Source organism: Bos taurus, chromosome 25 (genome assembly GCF_002263795.3).
Source record: "Bos taurus isolate L1 Dominette 01449 registration number 42190680 breed Hereford chromosome 25, ARS-UCD2.0, whole genome shotgun sequence".
Lineage (NCBI taxonomy): Eukaryota > Metazoa > Chordata > Mammalia > Artiodactyla > Bovidae > Bos > Bos taurus.
Window position 1 is genome coordinate 21661926 of NC_037352.1, and position 19362 is coordinate 21681287.

The 19362-nt window shown below is 42.1% G+C and overlaps 1 protein-coding gene across 3 annotated transcripts in view; it reads left to right on the forward strand.

Annotated features, from left to right (window-relative positions):
- Positions 1-19362, forward strand: part of PRKCB (protein kinase C beta) — a 375621-nt gene that overhangs the window by 156609 nt on the left and 199650 nt on the right. For all 3 annotated transcript variants that reach the window (XM_005224690.5, NM_174587.1, XM_015460312.3), the window contains 1 exon segment: positions 7544-7626. In XM_005224690.5, coding sequence (XP_005224747.1) covers positions 7544-7626 — 83 coding nt within the window.

The following is a 19362-nucleotide window of genomic DNA, read 5'->3' on the forward strand; positions in this document are numbered from 1 at the left end:
TCAGAAGGCTGTAGGCTGCAGGCTTCTAACCTCTATGGAGCAAAGAGTTGTTGCGTAAATCGTGAAGCATCTAGGAATTCTTGGTTCTTACCAGGTACCTGTTTGAAAGCAGGACCTAGAACGTGTTTCAGCAGTTTCTGTGAATGTTGGCTCTTCTTTAAGAAAAGCTAGTCTTACCCTGAATTTGCCAAACGAAATGAGGGGGTGTTTATTTGTATCACAAAAGGATTTAGTTTGTTTCTTTAAATAGCCTAAGCCCTACTCCTTTTCTTTGAAGTGTTTTAGTTAATGGGAAATTTGATTTGCAGAACTTTTTAGAAACACGATGTGTAAAGTAAATACCTGTGCTAGAAGCTCATCGACTTTTCAGCCTGTTCCCAGCTTCTCTGTAGAGCATGCTGGGGCACAGCCAAGTCCCTTGGCATACTGAGTACAGCAAGGTGGAAGTAGATTGTTTATTTTCGTGGCTAATTGGAAGGCTGGCAGGAGAGACCTTGTCAATGATTGACCTAGTCCTACACTTGACTGTGGTGGCAGAATGTGGAAGGCCAGCCGGGAGCTATAGCTAGCATTACGTTGATTGGGTTTTCTTCTTTTTGTGTGGCTGATAATGCCCATTCTTTGTGGATTCACTCACCGAATATTTGTTTACTCAATATATGCCAGGACATGTGGTAGACACTAGGAAGCTAGAGATGAGCTTCCCTCAAAGAGAGTAAGGATAGATAAGACCTTAACTGATATTTTAGATATTTTGAAGAAGGGCTCTAGGCTAAAGTAATTGCTTATCAGTGGTGAGCTGGGGGGAGAGGAACTTTCCTAAACATTTCTGGGTTAAGGGAGAAGTGAAAACTTCAGTAATAGGCCAATTAGAAACTTACAACAATGATGGCAGTATGAAGCATAGGAAGTGGTCAAAGCTGTGCTCGAAAGTTTTTAGCCTTGAAATGTTAAACTTTTAATGAAGAAGAATGGGAAGAAATTAGCTGAGCAGTCAGTTCAAGAAGCTTTAAAATGAATAATGAATAATAGCAGGAGACATTTGTTGCATACTCGGAGAAGGCAATGGCACCCCACTCCAGTACTCTTGCCTGGAAAATCCCATGGATGGAGAAGCCTGGTCGGCTTCAGTCCATGGGGTTGCTGAGTCAGACACGACTGAGCGACTTCACTTTCACTTTTCACTTTGATGCATTGGTGAAGGAAATGGCAACCCACTCCAGTACTCTTGCCTGGAGAATCCCAGGGACGGCGGAGCCTGGTGGGCTGCCGTCTATGGGGTCACACAGAGTCGAACACGACTGATGTGACTTAGCAGCAGCAGCAGCATGGTATGTTAGGCTAAGTTCTGAGCATGGATTATTTCATTTAATTCTGACAATACTGCTGTGATATGAGTATTATTACTATTATCACCATCATTTTTCAGAAAGAAAACTGAAGCACAGGTAGATAAGATAATGTGCCTAAACATTATAGTTTGCAAATGTTGAAAGTGAAAGTGAAGTCACTCAGTTGTGTCCGACTCTTTGCGACCCATGGACTGTGGCCCACAAAGCTCCTCCATCCATGGGATTCTCCAGGCAAGAATATTGGAGTGGGAAAGCAGCATCAAAACCTGGCCATCTGACTCCAGAATTCATACTTGCAACCCAATAAATAATACAAGAACAAGTACACATAAAATAAGTAGGACAAATAGCAGTAAAACTAACAAGTAAGAAAGAAACAGTAGAATTGATAAGTATATCCATCATTTGCTTCTTTAAAATGAAAGAATAATAAAATGGACACTAAGGAAGACAAACCTCTGAAAAAAAATAAAGAGAGAGAGACTCCCCAACAATATAATAGACGAAAGCTTGAGAAAGGGCCTGGCACCATCCCAGATAAGATGATGCAGTTGAAACACACAGAGGAGACCACTGTGGATCATTCCAAAGGAAAATATAAATTCCCAAAGTTAGTTTGAGAAGAGCGTGAGGGAGAAATAAAGCCGGTAAAAGCTCTAAGCTGGATAGGACTGTTTGCTCGTCATCCCTTTTATTCCACATTGCTCTGGGAATTTTACATATGGACATATAAAGGGAAACACAAGAGGCATATCTATCAGGGAGGAGGAAAGAAAAATGTTATTACTGGGGATAACATGATTCTCTACCTGGAAAACTCAAAGGAAGCAACTGAAATCCCACAGCAACTCTCATGAATTTTAAAAATACTTAGAGAATAAATACTCTGAAAATTTATTGCTTTCCTATTTGTAAATGATAACCACTCGGCAAACAAAATGGAAAAGATGTCAAAATCACAATAGCAGAGAAGTAGGACTTCTCAGATAATACGAAGTTATAAATATGTAGAACTATAGAGAAAAGTGGGCTTCCCAGGTGGCACTAGTGGTAAAGAATCCAGCTGCCAATTCAGGAGACATAAGAGACATGGATTTGATCCCTGGATTGGGAAGATCCCCTGGAGGTCATGGCAACCCACTCTAGTATTTTTGCACAGAGAATTCCGTGGACAGAGGAGCCTGGAGGGCTACAGAATCCATAGGGTTGCAAAGAATCGGACACGACTGAAGCAACTTAGCACGCACACATTCATAGAGAAAATTAAATACTGGGATACATAAAATAAAATTTTAGCAAGGGGGCACTCTATTCCTGATAGAAGTACTCATTGTTATGCAAGTGTCAATTATCAAAGTCCCAATAAATTTTTTTCTGGGGGTGAGGGTAGGGAGTTGACTAAATACAATAAAAATTCCATTGGTATTTTTAAAAGTTTGATAAACTGATTCTGAAGTTCACTTGGAACTTGGAATGATTGCCAGTAGAATGTTGAAAATAAGGATAATGAAAGAAGACTTGCCCTGCCAAGATATAACATATTATAAAGCTACTATAATTAAATCCCATATTTCTTTATTATAAGACAGATCAGTGGAACAGAACTGCAGGCCCAAAGACAGACCCCAGTGTATATAATTATTTAGTACATAATTAGGTTGGCGTTTGAAATCAGTGATGAGGGGATGAATTATTCAATAAAAGATGCTGGCACAATTGATTACCTATTTGGGGAAAAAAATGGCTAGTTAAATTCCCATGTCATTTCAGATACAAAAAAAATTACAAATCGATGGAAGTTTAAAGTGCATATGATGCCAGATAAAAGTAAAGAGAAAAGAATGGTATAGATAGGAATTTGGATCATATGGGAAGGCCTTTTGAAATGTAGTTGGACTAAGTTTTCTTTGTCCAGTTTTTTTTCTTTTGGTAGTCTGCAAGTTATTCTTGTTAGCACACTATTTCAGCTTCAGTCAGTTCAGTTCAGTCACTCAGTCGTGTCCAGCTCTTTGCGACCCCATTAATTGCAGCACGCCAGGCCTCCCTGTCCATCACCAACTCCCGGAGTTCACTGAGACTCACGTCCATCGAGTCAGTGATGCCATTCAGCCATCTCATCCTGTCGTCCCCTTCTCCTCCAGCCCCCAATCCCTCCCAGTATCAGAGTCTTTTCCAATGAGTTAACTCTTCACATGAGGTGAAAATGCAGTTTCTCCATACCTATTAACTCTTGAGGAATAAGACAAGGATCTTAGCATGTTGCAACTTTGTAGTCTTTTTCCCGTCCTTGTCTCTTAAGACTTGTCCCCCAACCCTCACCTTGCTTTTCTCTTTGTTCTTTCACCACTGTTTTATGCCTCTTTTATTCATTTTGTTGGTTTTTTTTTGTGGAGTGTATATTCTCTATTACTTCTTTGTGGGAAGTAAAATTTCCAAGTTCTTGTATTTTGGAAATGTCTTTATTTTGTTCTTTCACTTGAATGCTCGTTTGACTGTGTATGGGATTTTAGGTTCAAATGACTTTTCCTAAACCTTTGAAAATGTTGCTCCATTGTATTCTATTTTTTTTTTAGTTTTTAAAAAATTATTGCCACAATCAATTTAGTTAAATTTTTTAAAGATTTTTTTTATGTGGACCATTTTAAAAGTCTTTATTGAATTTGTTACAGTATTGCTTCTGTCTTATGGTTTGGTCTTTTGGCCGCGAGGCATGTGGAATCTCAGCTCCCTAATCAGAGATCGAACTCACCCCCCTGCATTAGAAGGCGAACTCTTAACTGTTGGAAGTGCCTCCATTGTATCCTAGAATGCAGAGTTGCAGATGAGAAATCTGATGTTAAAATTATTTTTGTTCCTTTGTCAGTAACTTTCCCGTCTTCTCTTCCTTTCCTTGCTGGACACGTCCTCACAGTGATATCTCAGTCAGTTCAGTTCAGTCGCTCAGTTGTGTCCGACTCTTTGCGACCCCATGAATCGCAGCACGCCAGGCCTCCCTGTCCATCACCAACTCCTGGAGTTCACTGAGACTCACGTCCATCGAGTCAGTGATGCCATCCAGCCATCTCATCCTCTGTCGTCCCCTTCTCCTCTTGCCCCCAATCCCTCCCAGCATCAGAGTCTTTTCCAATGAGTCAACTCTTCTCATGAGGTGGCCAAAGTACTGGAGTTTCAGCTTTAGCATCATTCCTTCCAAAGAATACCCAGGACTGGTCTCCTTTAGAATGGACTGGTTGGATCTCCTTATAGTCCAAGGGACTCTCAAGAGTCTTCTCCAACACCACAGTTCAAAAGCATCAATTCTTCTGTGCTCAACGTTCTTCACAGTCCAACTCTCACATCCATACATGACCATTGGAAAAACCATAGCCTTGACTAGACGGACCTTTGTTGGCAAAGTAATGTCTCTGCTTTTGAATATGCTATCTAGGTTGGTCATAACTTTCCTTCCAAGGAGCCTTGGTAATTCTCACTGTTAGTCATTTTTCTTTTTATTCGTATCTGTTGACACTTGATAGTTTCTTTCAATTTCATGGCTCAAATTCTTCTTAATCTTTAGAGAATTTCCTTTCATTTTCTTCAATTACACCTTCTTTACTTTTCTTTCTGTTCTTTCCTGAACATCCTTCTGTATAGATATTAGAATTTTGAGATCTATCCTACATGTTTTGAGTCATTTCTTTTATTCTTTCTTGCCTTTTTTTTTTTTTGCAAAATTCTGGGGAAATCACTCAAATTAGACTTCCAATTTGCTAAGTTCCTCTTTAGTTGTTCTCCACTTTGTATCAGCCCAACCACTGACTTTCCAGTTTGGGCAATCATATTTTTCATTTCCCGATCTTTGTTTTTCTTTGACTCTTTGTTTCAAAATGAAAGTAGGCTTATTTCCCTTGATATTATGTAATTAGCATATACTCTTTTGTCAGCATTTCAAACAATATGTATGTAAGGTTGTCAGTAAAAATAATCTGTAGTCCTATTGCCCAGTGATAACCATCACTGGCATTTTTTGGCCACTGCTCATGTATTACTCATGTAGGGCTTCCCTGGTGGCTCAGATGGTAAAGTGCCTGTCTGCAATGTGGGAGACCCGGGTTCGATCCCTGGGTTGGGAAGATCCCCTGGGGAAGGAGATGGCAGCCCACTCCACTACTCTTGCCTAGAAAATCCCATGGACAGAGGAACCTGGTATGCTACAGTCCATGGGGTAACAAAGAGTCGGGCATGACTGAGAGACTTCACTTTCACTTTCATATGTTACTCTCAACATTCACAGACTTATAGGCACAGAGGACTTCCCTACTCACAACAAACTTATATATGCTGTTTGACACAGATGTCTTTATACAAAGCATATATTACAAAATGCAATAAATCATAACAGAAAAAGGAGGAAAGAAATTGACCCCTTTGGAACTCTTCTTTTTAGCTTTGCCATCTTGTGGAATCTTGGTTCCCTGAGCAGGGATTGAACCTGAGTCCGCGGCAGTGGGGCCACAGGGTCCTAACCACTGGGCTGCTGGGGAATTATCCCCAGGTTCACTAATAATCAGTCAAGACTAATGTTTCTTTCCCATCTATTACCCTTTCTGTCTCCTTTCTGTCATGTTGAATTATTTTGAATTGAATCACTTTATTCATAAAGATTATAGGATGTATCCTTAGAAGTAAGAATAACAAAAAAATCATAATACCCTTATTATATAAAAAATTATAATTCCCTAATACCAATAACAAAAATTCCCTCATATTTTCAAAAAATCAGCCATTCATTTTTCTGATTATCTCACAATTATTAAAAAACTGTTAGTTCATTTAAATTAGGACCCAAACAACATCTACATATTGTGTTTAGTTAACACCTTCTTAAAATCTCTGTATTATGTTCCTCCTCTGCCCTGCTATTTTCCTCCTGCAGTTTTTAATTTTTGTTCATTTATTGTTGGTGTTTTGAGCAGTTTTAGGCATATAGAAAAACTAAAATACAGTTTCTGTACATTCCCTCAACTTCATTTCCACCCTAGTTCCCCCTATTATTAACGTTTGCGAGTGACATAAATCAGAAAGAGAAAGAGAAATACCATGTTAACTCACTTGTATGTGGGATCTTAAAAAAAAAAAAGGAAACCCAAAACACCAAAACCAAGAAGTGAACTTGTGGATACAGAGAACAGATTGGTGGTTGCCAGAGATTAGGGTCGGGAGCGGGTGACATGGATGAAAGTGGTCAAAATAAATAAGTTCAGGGGATGCAATAAATAGCATGGTGACTATAGTTAGTAGTACTGTAGTGTATCTTTGGGCTTCCCTGGGGGCTCAATGGTGAAGAATGTGCCTGCCAATGCAGGAGATGTGTTCCATCCCTGGGTTGGGAAGATCCGCTGGAGGAGGGCATGGAAACCCGCTCGAGTGTTCTTACTGGGAAATCCCACAGACAGAGGAGCCTGGCGACCTACTGTCCACGGGGTTGCAGAAGAGCCGGACACAACGACTGAGCATGTAGTGTATATTTGGAAGTCACTAAGAGAGTAAATCTTAAAAAATCTTATCACAAGAAAAAAATTTACAACTATGTGTGGTGATGGATATTCATGACTTAGAGTGATGATCATTTATAAATGTATATATGGAATCATTATGTTTTACACCTGAACCTAATATAAGATTATATCAATTATATCTCAATTAAAACATGAAGAGAACTGTATTTGATACCCTATTATAAGTCATAATGGAAAATAATATTAAACAATGTGAAAAAATGGAATAACATGCCTTAGAGTGTTGTTAGGAATATTAAGTGAATTAATATGTGGAAAGCACTTTTAAAGAATCTTGCATTAGTGTGGTACATTTGTTACAATTGATGGGCCAATATTGATACATGGTTATTAACTAAAAGCCATTGTTTATCCTAGGGTTCACTTTTTGTGTTGTAGATTCTCTAAGTGTAGTTGTCAGTACTATTTCATCCATAGTAGTCAACATAATTAGTAATTTGCAAGTTGTAACACCGGTGTACCCAGGAGTTTGACTTCAATAGAAGACAAGTGGCAGAAACTGAAGGCATTGTTTATCTGATTATAAAGCCTTTGAGTATAAAGTTCAGGCCTAATGTGTCTTCCTCTTCCCCTCCCTTCCTGTTCTCCACTTCCCCTCTCCCTTCCCTCCTACCCTCATTTTCTCTTTTGCAGTCTGCTGTTTTGTCGTGCACAAGCGGTGCCATGAATTTGTCACCTTCTCCTGCCCGGGCGCTGACAAGGGCCCAGCCTCTGACGTAAGTAACAGGCGCTGGTCACCTCTCTCTGTCCATAGTCAGTGCATCCTTTTGGGTGACTGTGAGTATACTGAGACAAAAAGTCAGGATGTCACGGTCCCTACGGCCTCTGAGACTATTTCATCTTAATGCGAAAAAAACCAAAACATTTTGAGAGGGGTGCATGACTTCAAGAAACCAGTTTCCCTTCTATGATTTAGCACAATGTCTTCATCTTTATGGCTGAGGCATGGGGTTGATGAGCAAGGGTTAAATTGTGAACTCTTTGTCAGGGCCCCAGAATTAGGAGGAAGTGAGATTTTCCTGCTCCGTTTAACCCAAACTGTGATTACTGTTGAGGGATAAGGGATGCTCCTGGGTAAAACTGGCAAATAAACTGTTTTGATCATTATTGCTTTATTTTAATATGGTTTGAAAAATGTATCTAGTAGTGGTTTGTCATTTATGGTGAGGATTTAAAATTTCCTACATAAGTAAAGGTGTTTAGAGTTAAACAAAAGATAGGGCTTCCTTGTGGCTCAGCTGGTAAAGAATTCACCCACAGTGTGGGAGACCTGGGTTTGATCCCTGGGTTGGGAAGATCCCCTGGAGAAGGGAAAGGCTACCCAGTATTCTGGCCTGGCGAATGCCATGAACTGTATAGTCCATGGGGTCAGAGAGAGTCAGACATGACTGAGTGACTTTCATTTTCACTTTCCTTTCAAAAGATAGGGACTTCCCTGGCAGTCCAGTGGTTAAGAATTCACACTTGCAGTGCAGGGGGTACAGGTTTAATCCCTGGTTGGGGAACTAAGATCCCATATGCTGTGTGGTATGGCCAAAAATAAATAAATAAAAATTGAAAAAGATAAACTGACTTAAGGAAAATATTAAGTGAATGACAGCCTGAGTGCTGTGTATGAGTGCTCTGTGGCTAAAGTCTTGGTACAAGTTTACCTAAAGTTTGAGGTACATGTGGATCGCCTATCCAACAGCCATTCCTCACCCTCACTCTTCTTTCTGGCAAAGGCCACCTCTTAGTATAAAGCTGAAGATGCCTGCTGCTTGCTTTCACAGGCTCCTTTGTAGCTAGTGAATGAGCACGTGACCCAGTTCTGCTCAGTGGGACCCGAGGGGAAGTCTGAGCAGGGCTTCTAGGAAAGACATTCCTTTCTGATAAAGGAAGATACTCCTTTCTTTGTTCTGGTGGACATTTTTGAGTGGGCACATAATGAATGCATGGAGTTGTGGCAACCCTTAGGGTCAATGAGAAAGCTATGACTGACATCCTGAGCATGGCCGAGTGGAAGAGTTAAAGGAACCTGGGTCATGGATGACGTTGATGAACTGCTGAGCCAACGCTGAGTTCTCTTATGCTCAGACTGTGTATGTGAGATAAGAAGCACCTCTTACTGGTAAAGTAAGGGTATTCTTTTCCATGCAGCTGAAACCGTCCTGGCCCTTCCACCACGCACGCAGTGCTGTTGGCCCAGTCATGAACTCTTAAGTCTGTCACCCCAGTTCTCTTATTTTGTTCCTGCTTTGGTTCACCTTCCTGGAATTTTCCCCACTGGCTTTGTCTCCCACTGGTCTTGTCTTGATCACTTAGAGTGGACAGCTGATCTCAGCTTGCTCGAAGTGGGTAGTCACTACCTTCTGTTGTTGCATGTGCTCTTGCTAGCCTTCTAAAAGTGGTCATCTGCCATTTTGCTGCAGATCAGGGGCAGGCCATGCACACTCTAGAGCTGATACTGCCGTTATTTTGCAGACTGTGCTATTTGGGTTTAGGAACTCCAGGCAACAGAGAACAACCAAAACCCTCACAGGCCTATTTGCAGAGACGAGGATGGGACCATTCTTCATGTTCTCTCAGATCACATTCCCTGACCCTTTTAGTGCAGTTCCTTCCTGTGTACCCAGGAGAGAAGGTAAGTTTGGGGGACAGCCTGCTTCCATTATGCAGTTCTGAATGTTCATGCAGATCGAGGCGTGATGCTCAGAAAGCAGCCAGGAGGATGCTGTTTCCCATAGCCCTTCTTTATTCCTTGGCTTTTTATGTTGCCTGAGGGAGAAGGAGCTCAAACTATTTTATGTGGAAAGGGAAATTTTGGTCCCTGAAACTGAAAAGCTCGACCCAGTGAATCAAGGTGCTGAAATGAGATCTTCAGGGATCTCTTTCTCCAGTTCTTGGCTCAGTTTTCTTCTGGTTTCTTCTGTTTTCTTCTGGTTTCTGTTTCAAGAAGGCTTTTCTCCTATGGGAGCATGTTGGCTGTGGTACCTTTAGTCTTCATGTCTTGTCAGTGCTGCAGTTCTAGAGACAAGAGCTAACGTCTCAGTAAATCCTGGGCCATATGTGACTGAGGATGGTTATGCTGATTGGCACGCCTGGTATGGTCTTACCCCTGGAGAGGTCTGAGAGTGGGAGAGAGGTGATCGGTCCCTTGAAGGAAAATGAGAGAAGCGGTATTGTGTACTGGTTAAAATCACACTATGGATGGAGCCAGCATTTCGAGGCTCAGGTATGCTTGACCTTGGGCAAAGTACTTCAGTGTATTTATGCTTTAGATTGCTCAATTGGAAATGAATAAAGCAGTTGTCCCTACCTGATAACCTTGGTCGGAATATCTGGTGTGTATGTTTAGGACAGTGTCTGGTACATACTGAAGATGATAATGACAATGGTAATGAATAACAGTGAATGTGTGCTGGGTAGACAACGAGGACAGATGTCTACCAGGGAAGTCTGTTGAATGAATAGGTCCTCTGCCTGCCACCTGGCAGTTGTCCTTCCTAGGCATGTGTAGGCGCCATAAGTTGTAGGAGACCCTGCTCTGTGTGAATGGAACAGTGTAGTCATTCATTGCCTTGGGCATGGGGAGAGCAGGTAGTCCTCCCTACAGCCGGCATGCATAGATTTGGCAGCCAATCTCTGGACACAGTTCCAAGAAGGCCAGTTGGCACCAAGGATGATGAATTGGTCCAGACTCCTGAACTGGGTTGACTTTGTTCATTGACCTTTTTCTGTCCATGGTTGGAGACATGATTAAATATCTGACCACACCTGTTCACCTACCTGGCCAGGCTCTCTGAGGCTCATGCAGATCAGGAGGGGTGCCCTCCTCTTGTATGACCTTGGAGGAGCAGGTATGCAGCGAGCTCATGGACTAGAAAAGTGCTGCCTCCATTTGTGAGAAAGGAATTGTCCTTGTTGTCTTCTGCCCTCTGCTATTCCAAGTCCAACCTGAGCTGAGGAATATTCTGGGTATTAGTAGATCTTTGTGTGGTTGGCAGCCTTCTAGATCTCTATCATGGCATATTAGGCTACCTGATGGGAATTTTATGAATCAAGCTCTGTCCCAGTGAACCCAGCTACTGACCCAACCATTCAATGCCAATGGGAATAGACAGTACATATGGGCACCCACCACTGGGGGACCTCAAAACATGGCAGAGTTCCTGGGTGCTACGTCTGATCATCTGTAGGGATCCTACTGGTTCTGAGATCTTCTCAGAATTAGAAAGAGAAGCTTGTCTCTGAGGGCTTGGACTAGGATAAGTCAAGTGCAGGACTTGCCCTGGGCACAAAGATTAAGGGATTCTTGCTTGTGTCTGCCTGGTGGCTGGATGATCTAGGCTGGCCCCATTCACATGACTGGCAGCGAGCTGGCTGTGGGCCTAGGTGCCTTGATTCTTCTCCACATGGCTTCTCATCCTCCAGCTGACCAGCTCTGGTTTGTTCACATGGTGGTTTCAGGGTTCTAAGAAGAGCACATCCCAATGCATCAGTGCTTTTCCAGCTCATGCATCATGTCTGACAATGTCCCCCTGGACCAAGTAGTCTCATGTTATTCTTCAGTAGCTCAGTCGTGTCCGACTCTTTGTGACCCCATGAACTGTAGTCTGCAGGTTCCTCTGTCCATGGTGTTCTCCCAGCAAGAATACTGGAGTGGATTGCCATTTTCTACTCCAAGGGATCTTCCTGGACCAGGGATCAAATCTGTGTCTCCTGCATTGGCAGGCAGATTCTTTACCACTGAACCACCAGGGAAGCCCCCCAAGTAGTCTCATGGCCAAGCCCAAATTCAAGTGGTAAAGAAATAGACCACTCATCATGGGAGGGGAAAGAATCTCTGGTCAAGCTACTGCAGATCCTGTTGACTCAGGGGGTCACTGTGGAACAGAATCCCTGGAGGCCATCACACTGGGCTTCATAAAGGACTCTCAGGTCTCACTGTGGTTCAGAGAGTCAGACGGCCTCAGTAGGACAACAGGCCTCTTGTATTCCCTGCCCCAGCTCCCTGAGTGACTTAGCCTCCTCCAATGACAAATGGAAAGTTGGGCAGTTTATGGATCACTCCCAGAGACAATGGGCTTCCCAAGTGGCTCAGTGGTAAAGGCTCCGCTTGCCAGTGCAGGAGATGCAGGAGACAAGGGTTTAATCCCTGGGTTGGGAAGTTCCCCTGGAGGAGGAAATGGCAATCCACTCCAGTATTCTTGCTTGGAGAATTCCATGGACAGAGAAGCCTGGTGGGCTACCGTTCACGGGGTCACAAAGAATCGGACACGACTGAGTGGCTGAGACACACACACACCCAGAGACAATGGTGATTAAGGATGTGGACTCTGAAGTCAGTCATACCGTCTTAGTTCATGTTAGTTGCGCGTGAGGTGATCTCGGGTGGTCATTTTTCTTCTCTGTGGCTCAGTTTCTTTATCCACAAACTGGGATGTTAGTACCAACCACATAGGTCTATTGTAATAATTTTAAAAAAATCCTTAAAATGAAAAAGAGCTAACTACATCAGCATCAAAAGGATTAACCACAGATGGATTAAAGAGCCATTGTGTGAAAGCGCTAAGCACAGTGCCTGTCACGTCCTAAGCCTTTGGTGCAGGTAGCTGATGGCTTTCCACTGATCTCCCTAATTGTGGATGTACTGATAATTCTCTCCATTCCTCCACCTACACCATGCACTCGTGTTTTCATTTCCATTGTGAGAGTGCTAAGTCACTCAGTTGTGTCCGACTCTTTGCAACACCATGGACTGCATGTAGCCCACCAGGCTCCTCTGTCCATGGATTTCTCCAGGCAAGAATACTAGAGTGGGTTGCCATGCCTTCCTCCAGGGGATCTTTCTGACCCAGGGATTGAACCTGAATCTTCTACGTCCCTTGCATTGGCAGGCAGGTTCTTTACCACTAGCATCTGGGGAGCCTTTCCATTGCCATTACTTTATACAAAACCTGAAATTTTGCAGTACAATGCTGAGAAAAAGAACCTAGACTCTGGAGCCAGAAAACCTTGGTGTCAAAATCCAGTGCTGAAGTCCCCAGCTCCATTGATCTTGGTAAAATTATTTCAGTTCTGTGATCTTAGTTTGTATCTTTAAAATGGGGCAAATAATACATAAATCATAGGTTCGGGGTGAGTAGTCAATGAAAAGCTACTTGAATCACAGCCAGAATAGTGTCTGGCACAAAGAAGGCACTCGGAAAATGGTTTCTAAATTATGATTTATCCCTGGAGGAATCTCTCCTACTCAAGAAGGGGTGCAGGTTACACTCTGACCTGCCAAGAAATAATAGCTAATAATAGCTAACTTTGTTGAGCAGAGGTTCTGTGCCAGGCATTACAAAAGTATAAAAGGACTCTTTAGCTGGTTTGTCTAAAGATAACTCCTCCAGTGTTTTATGGTTTTAGGAATAATAATTTCTTATCATTCATGGTCAAAGTACTGAATAAAACTCATTGTTATGCCTTGTACCCTCCTGATTCCATCACTAAATCAGTTCAGTGAAAGATGCAGGCAGTAATGTTGAGTTTTGTGTTTCTTAATCAAGTCTTACTTTATGAAGAAATATATTAAAAATGATAAATCATGCATTAGATGTTGAAGACTTAATAAAAGAGAAATAAAAGAAAATTTAAAAAGAATATATTAAATTCACATATTAAAAGAATATGCATATAAATGCTAATGGGTTTGAAAATCTGGTTGAAAGGGATGATTCTCAAGGAAATTTTAAATTGGCAATTTTATCTCAAGAAAAAATTGAAAACCATAACAGGCAAATAATCGAGAGAAATGAGAACATTGCTTTTCTTCTCCCAAAGCTCCAGAATAATAGGCTTCATGGGTAAATTATTTTAAACTTTAGAAGAATGAAGAATTTCTGTTCATTTTATTTTATTTTGATTTTCATAACAGTGAGCCTGTTGTCTTAAAATATCTTTGTTTCCTTTTTGTGACATGCTTTACTTTTTTATTGAAGTATAACTGATGGATAAGATTATGTAAATTACAGGTATACAATATAATGCTTCACAATTTTAAAGGTTATACTTCATTTATGTGTGTGTGTGTGTGTGTGTGCGCGCACACACACACACGCTAAGTTGCTTAGTGGTGTCTGACTCTTAGCAACCCCATGGACTGTAGCTGGCCAGGCTCCTTTGTCCATGGGGGTTCTCCAGGCAAGAATATTGGAGTCGGTTGCCATGCCCTCCTCCAGGGGATCTTCCCAACCCAGGGATCAAACCCAGGTCTCCCACATTGCAGGCAGATTCTTTACCATCTGAGCCACCAGGGAAGCCCATGAATACTGGAGTGGGTAGCCATTCCCTTCTCCAGGGGATCTTCCTAACCTAGGAATCGAACCAGGGTCTCCTGCATTGCAGATAGATTCTTTACCAGCTGAGCTACCAGGAAAGCCCATACTCCATTTATAGTTATTATAAAATATTGGCTATATGCCCTGTCTTATACAATATATCCTTGTAGTTTATCTTATACTTAATCTGTTCATTTTAAACTATATCAAATTATAGAGAAAAAGTAAACGTTCACAATTTAAAAAAATCAAAAGTGCAGTAAAGCCAACTCAAATTGGCACTAGATAAGAGATTGGCTCATGGGAAGGACATTGAGAAGGATTAAAAGCTTCAGGGATAAGAGTCTCAGATACTGAAACTGAGGATCCAGTACTTGTAAGATGCTTTCTCATTATTGGCTGTATCAGTCAGCTTTGCTGTGTAACAAACCATCCCAAAATTTAGTGGCTTAAAATGTTTATTATGTTTGGTGATTGTGTGGGCTGCTTGGGGCATTCTTCTGATCTGGGCCTATTCAGCTGATCACTGCTGAGCTCTCTCGTCCATTTGGTCAGCTGTGACTTGGCTGGTGCAGGATCACCTAGGGTAGCCTCAGGCACATGGCAGCCTCTTGCCTGGGCACTTGGTTCCTCCTCCATGTGGTCTCCTTTCCTCCATCAGTTTAGGCTTATCTGCACACTGGTCTCAGGGTGCCAAGCACAGCAAGAGAGGAAAGCCCCCACAGCATAGGTGTCTTTCAAGCTTTTTTTTATGTCACAGTGGTTGTGGCCAAGATCAGATTTGGGGTGGAAAAACAGACTTCACCTCTGGATAGTAGGGGCTGCAAAATCTCGTTGCAGAGATGCACGTGGGACGTGGGGACTTGGGGCCATTTTGCAGTCTACCATTCTGCAGCTGGCCCTCATCTGCTGTGCCAGCTGTCTCCTTGGTCCTTCCAGATCATCTCTGCTTTCTCCTTGAGAGACTGACCTGTAAGGGCTGCATCAGTGGGGGTTCCCTTACTCTCTGACTTCTGGTTGGGCTTAAGATGAGGGATTGATAGGAGACTGGAGGGTGAGCCCAGGGCGTTTGTCATAAGGTCTTCTTGGCTTTACCCTTTGACAGTGTTCCCCTCCTAAGGCAGTCTGCAGCTGTTCCCTCCCAAAGTCTCTCCTTTTCCCTCTGCTTGTGCTGGCTCTCAGTTACTGCACCCTCCCTCTTGCTTTCTCAACAGCATGCCCACACTTTTCTAAACAGTCCTTTTAATGGAATCTGCCTTAAAGTCTCCTAATTTGAATATGCCGTTCGTTTCCTGCTGGGACCCCAGCTGACTTGTCCTTGCTTTATTTGCTCCTATTGGAGACAGGACATGCCTGTAAGTACGTCTGGTAACCTGTTGACCCTAGGGAAAGATGGAAACCTAGTTGACACAGTGGCCTTCCTTCTTCCTGCATTCATAATCAGTCCCAGGAAAGGGTTCTGATTGGTTGGTCCTCAGTTGTTAGGGGAATGAACTCTTACAGTTTAACACGCCTGGACCATATAGCATCCCTCTGACTCAGAGAACAACATATAAGAAGAAGGAATGGGAGACTTGAAGGAGCTGACAAAATAAATAGCTGCCACACTGTATTGTTATAAGCTAGCTTGACCATGGTAACCAGCATACCCAATAAAGCTGGCTTACAAAACTAAACTGTAGTCAACTTAGAGTGTAAATTTAAAGATCCTAAGTAAAACATATCAGATCAGATCAGTCGCTCAGTTATGTCTGACTCTTTGCGACCCCATGAATCGCAGCACGCCAGGCCTCCCCGTCCATCACCAACTCCCGGAGTTCACTGAGACTCACGTCCATCGAGTCAGTGATGCCATCCAGCCATCTTATCTTCTGTCGTCCCCTTCTTCTCCTGCCCTCAATCCCTCCCAGCATCAGAGTCTTTTCTAATGAGTCAACTCTTCGCATGAGGTGGCCAAAGTACTGGAGCTTCAGCTTAAGCATCATTCCTTCCAAAGAAATCCCAGGGCTGGTCTCCTTCAGAATGGACTGGTTGGATCTCCTTGCAGTCCAAGGGACTCTCAAGAGTCTTCTCCAACACCACAGTTCAAAAGCATCAATTCTTCGGTGCTCAGCCTTCTTCACAGTCCAACTCTCACATCCATACATGACCACAGGAAAAACCATAGCCTTGACTAGACGAACCTTTGTTGGCAAAGTAATGTCTCTGCTTTTGAATATGCTATCTAGGTTGGTCATAACTTTCCTTCCAAGGAGTAAGCATCTTTTAATTTCATGGCTACAGTCACCATCTGTAGTGATTTTGGAGCCCAGAAAAATAAAGTCTGACACTATTTCCACTGTTTCCCCATCTATTTCCCATGAAGTGGTGGGACTGGATGCCATGATCTTCGTTTTCTGAATGTTGAGCTTTAAGCCAACTTTTTCACTCTCCACTTTCACTTTCATCAAGAGGCTTTTGAGTTCCTCTTCACTTTCTGCCATAAGGATGGTGTTGTCAGCATATCTGAGGTTATTGATATTTCTCCTGGCAATCTTGATTCCAGCTTGTGTTTCTTCCAGTCCAGCGTTTCTCATGATGTACTCTGCATATAAGTTAAATAAACAGGGTGACAATATACAGCCTTGACGAACTCCTTTTCCTATTTGGAACCAGTCTGTTGTTCCATGTCCAGTTCTAACTGTTGCTTCCTGACCTGCATACACATTTCTCAAGAGGCAGATCAGATGGTCTGGTATTCCCATCTCTTTCAGATTTTTCCACCGTTTATTGTGATACACACAGTCAAAGGCTTTGGCATAGTCAATAAGGCAGAAATAGATGTTTTTCTGGAATTCTCTTGCTTTTTCCATGATCCAGCGGATGTTGGCAATTTGATCTCTGGTTCCTCTTCCTTTTCTAAAACCAGCTTGAACATCAGGAAGTTCACAGTTCACATATTGCTGAAGATACTATTTAATTCTTGGCATAGACATATTGGTTCAAGTAGACTTTTTTAATATGAAAGAAACAATTTAGAGATAAAAATAATGAAAATTTTTGGTTAATGTAACAAAATATAAGAACAAGATAAAAATTAGCCAAGGAACTGTGCAATCTCAGAAGTAAAAATTTCAGTTTATCAGTTGCCTTGCACGTGCACTCAGTCGTGTCCAACTCTTTGCGACTCCATGGACTGTAGCCTCTGCCCATAGAAGTCTCCAGACAAGAATACTGGAGTGGGTTGCCATTTCCTTCTCCAGGAATCTTCCCAACCTAGGGATTGAACCTGTGTTTCCTGCATTGTAGATGGATGTTTTACTGCTTGAGCCATCAGGAACTAACCCAGTGTAAGTGGATTGAAATTCTCTACTAAAAGGCAAAGACTAATCAGACTGGAGAAATATACAATTCGAGGCATTGTATGAAAGAAATGTACTAGGTTAAAAATAAAAGAGTCAAAGATATAGCCCCCCCAAAAAACCACACATACATATAGAACATAATCTTAATAATACAAATCAAAAGAAATAGGATTCAAAGTAAAAAACATGAAAAGGAGGAAGAGAGGGAAAGTGCACTCTAATATATTACTGGTGATATGAATGTAAATGAATATTGGGTTGGCCAAAAAGTTCGTTTGGATTCTTCTGTAAGATATGATGAAAAACCCAAGTACACTTTTTGGCCAATCCAATGTAGTCTTCCTCAAGAGATAATTACCAACATGTATCAAAAGCCTTAATGACCTTTTTAGCCTAAGAATTTTGCTAAGGAATTATTTAAGGATATATGTATATATTTATAAAAAATTGGAAGCAATCTAAATGGCTGGAAATTAGGGTTTATGTAAGTAAAACATTTCCGTATGACAGGAGGCTGCACAGTGATTAAATGTTACAGTGTCTGGGTGATGGGAATGTTCTTTCTGTGTCTTGTTGAGTTGGCACCTGTATACACGCACACAGTATTCAAAACTCATGAAACTGTGTGCTTAAAAGAGGGAGGGGGACATATATACCTATGGCTGATTCATGTTGAGGTTTGACAGAAAGCAACAAAATTCTGTAAAGCAGTTAACCCTTCAGTTAAAAGATAAGTTAATTTAAAAAAGAAAGTCTGTACCTCACTGTATATCAATTATACTTCAATAAAAAGTCATCTGATTAAAATGTTATTGATATGGGACTATATAGTCATTATGAATGAAGAAAGCAGACAACAAAGCCCATGTATGGTAGGATATGTCTACAAACATACACCCTTGTGAAAATACAAGGCCACATTTTCTGAGCACATTTTGGTGTCCCCTTGTCAACTCTGCTCAGTATCTTATTCCAGACTGTTGGCAGAACTCTGAAGATCACTTTGGGAATTTCTGTAACTGTCTTCTGTGATCTTGTTTTTGGTGCCACTTCACCTCCAGCATGGACTCAGGCTTCCTGCTTAATTTGATTAGAATCAAACCTGAGTGAAGGCTTGGGTATAACTGTAAGGAACTATAGTTGCTTCTGGATGTGGTCACTCTTAAGATACTCCATCAGCTTAGTCCCCACATGGGCCTCTTCAGTGCTCCTGGTAAGATTCTGGCCCATTGGTAGACTCACCTTTGGCCCCCAAGGAGGGAAGTCCTAGCTCTGCCAGTCTGGGGTCCACTCACTTCCTGCTTCAGCACCAGTGGAGTGGGACATCCCTGTCTTCAGATAAAGGGCCCACCTCCTTTTCCTTGGCATTGTCTGGTCTCCCTGGCTCCAAGAAAGCAACATAACAGTTGGCTGCACTCTTCTCAAAGCCTGGGTTGCTTAGTCTTACATAACTCCAGGCAGGGGCACCCCACCATTCTGTTCTGATGATGCTCCAAGACTGTCTGGCTCTTCGAGGAGGTGAAGCAACAGTTAGGGTTGAACGTCCCTCTTGGCATCATGGTACGATTGCATCATTACCTGATAGCAGAGCTCATTTGTATCTCTCAAGGATAAGTAGTACCAGGGGCAATTCAGCCTGTAAACAGTGCAGACTCTCTCTCTCTCTCATATATCTACTACCTATCTCAATCTGGCAGGGCACCAGGACTCTTATTTATTACTTAACACTGTAGTCTATAACTTCTACATTCACGATGAAAGTGTTCAATAATTAGGGTGTATGTTCCAAATGAGAAAAGAA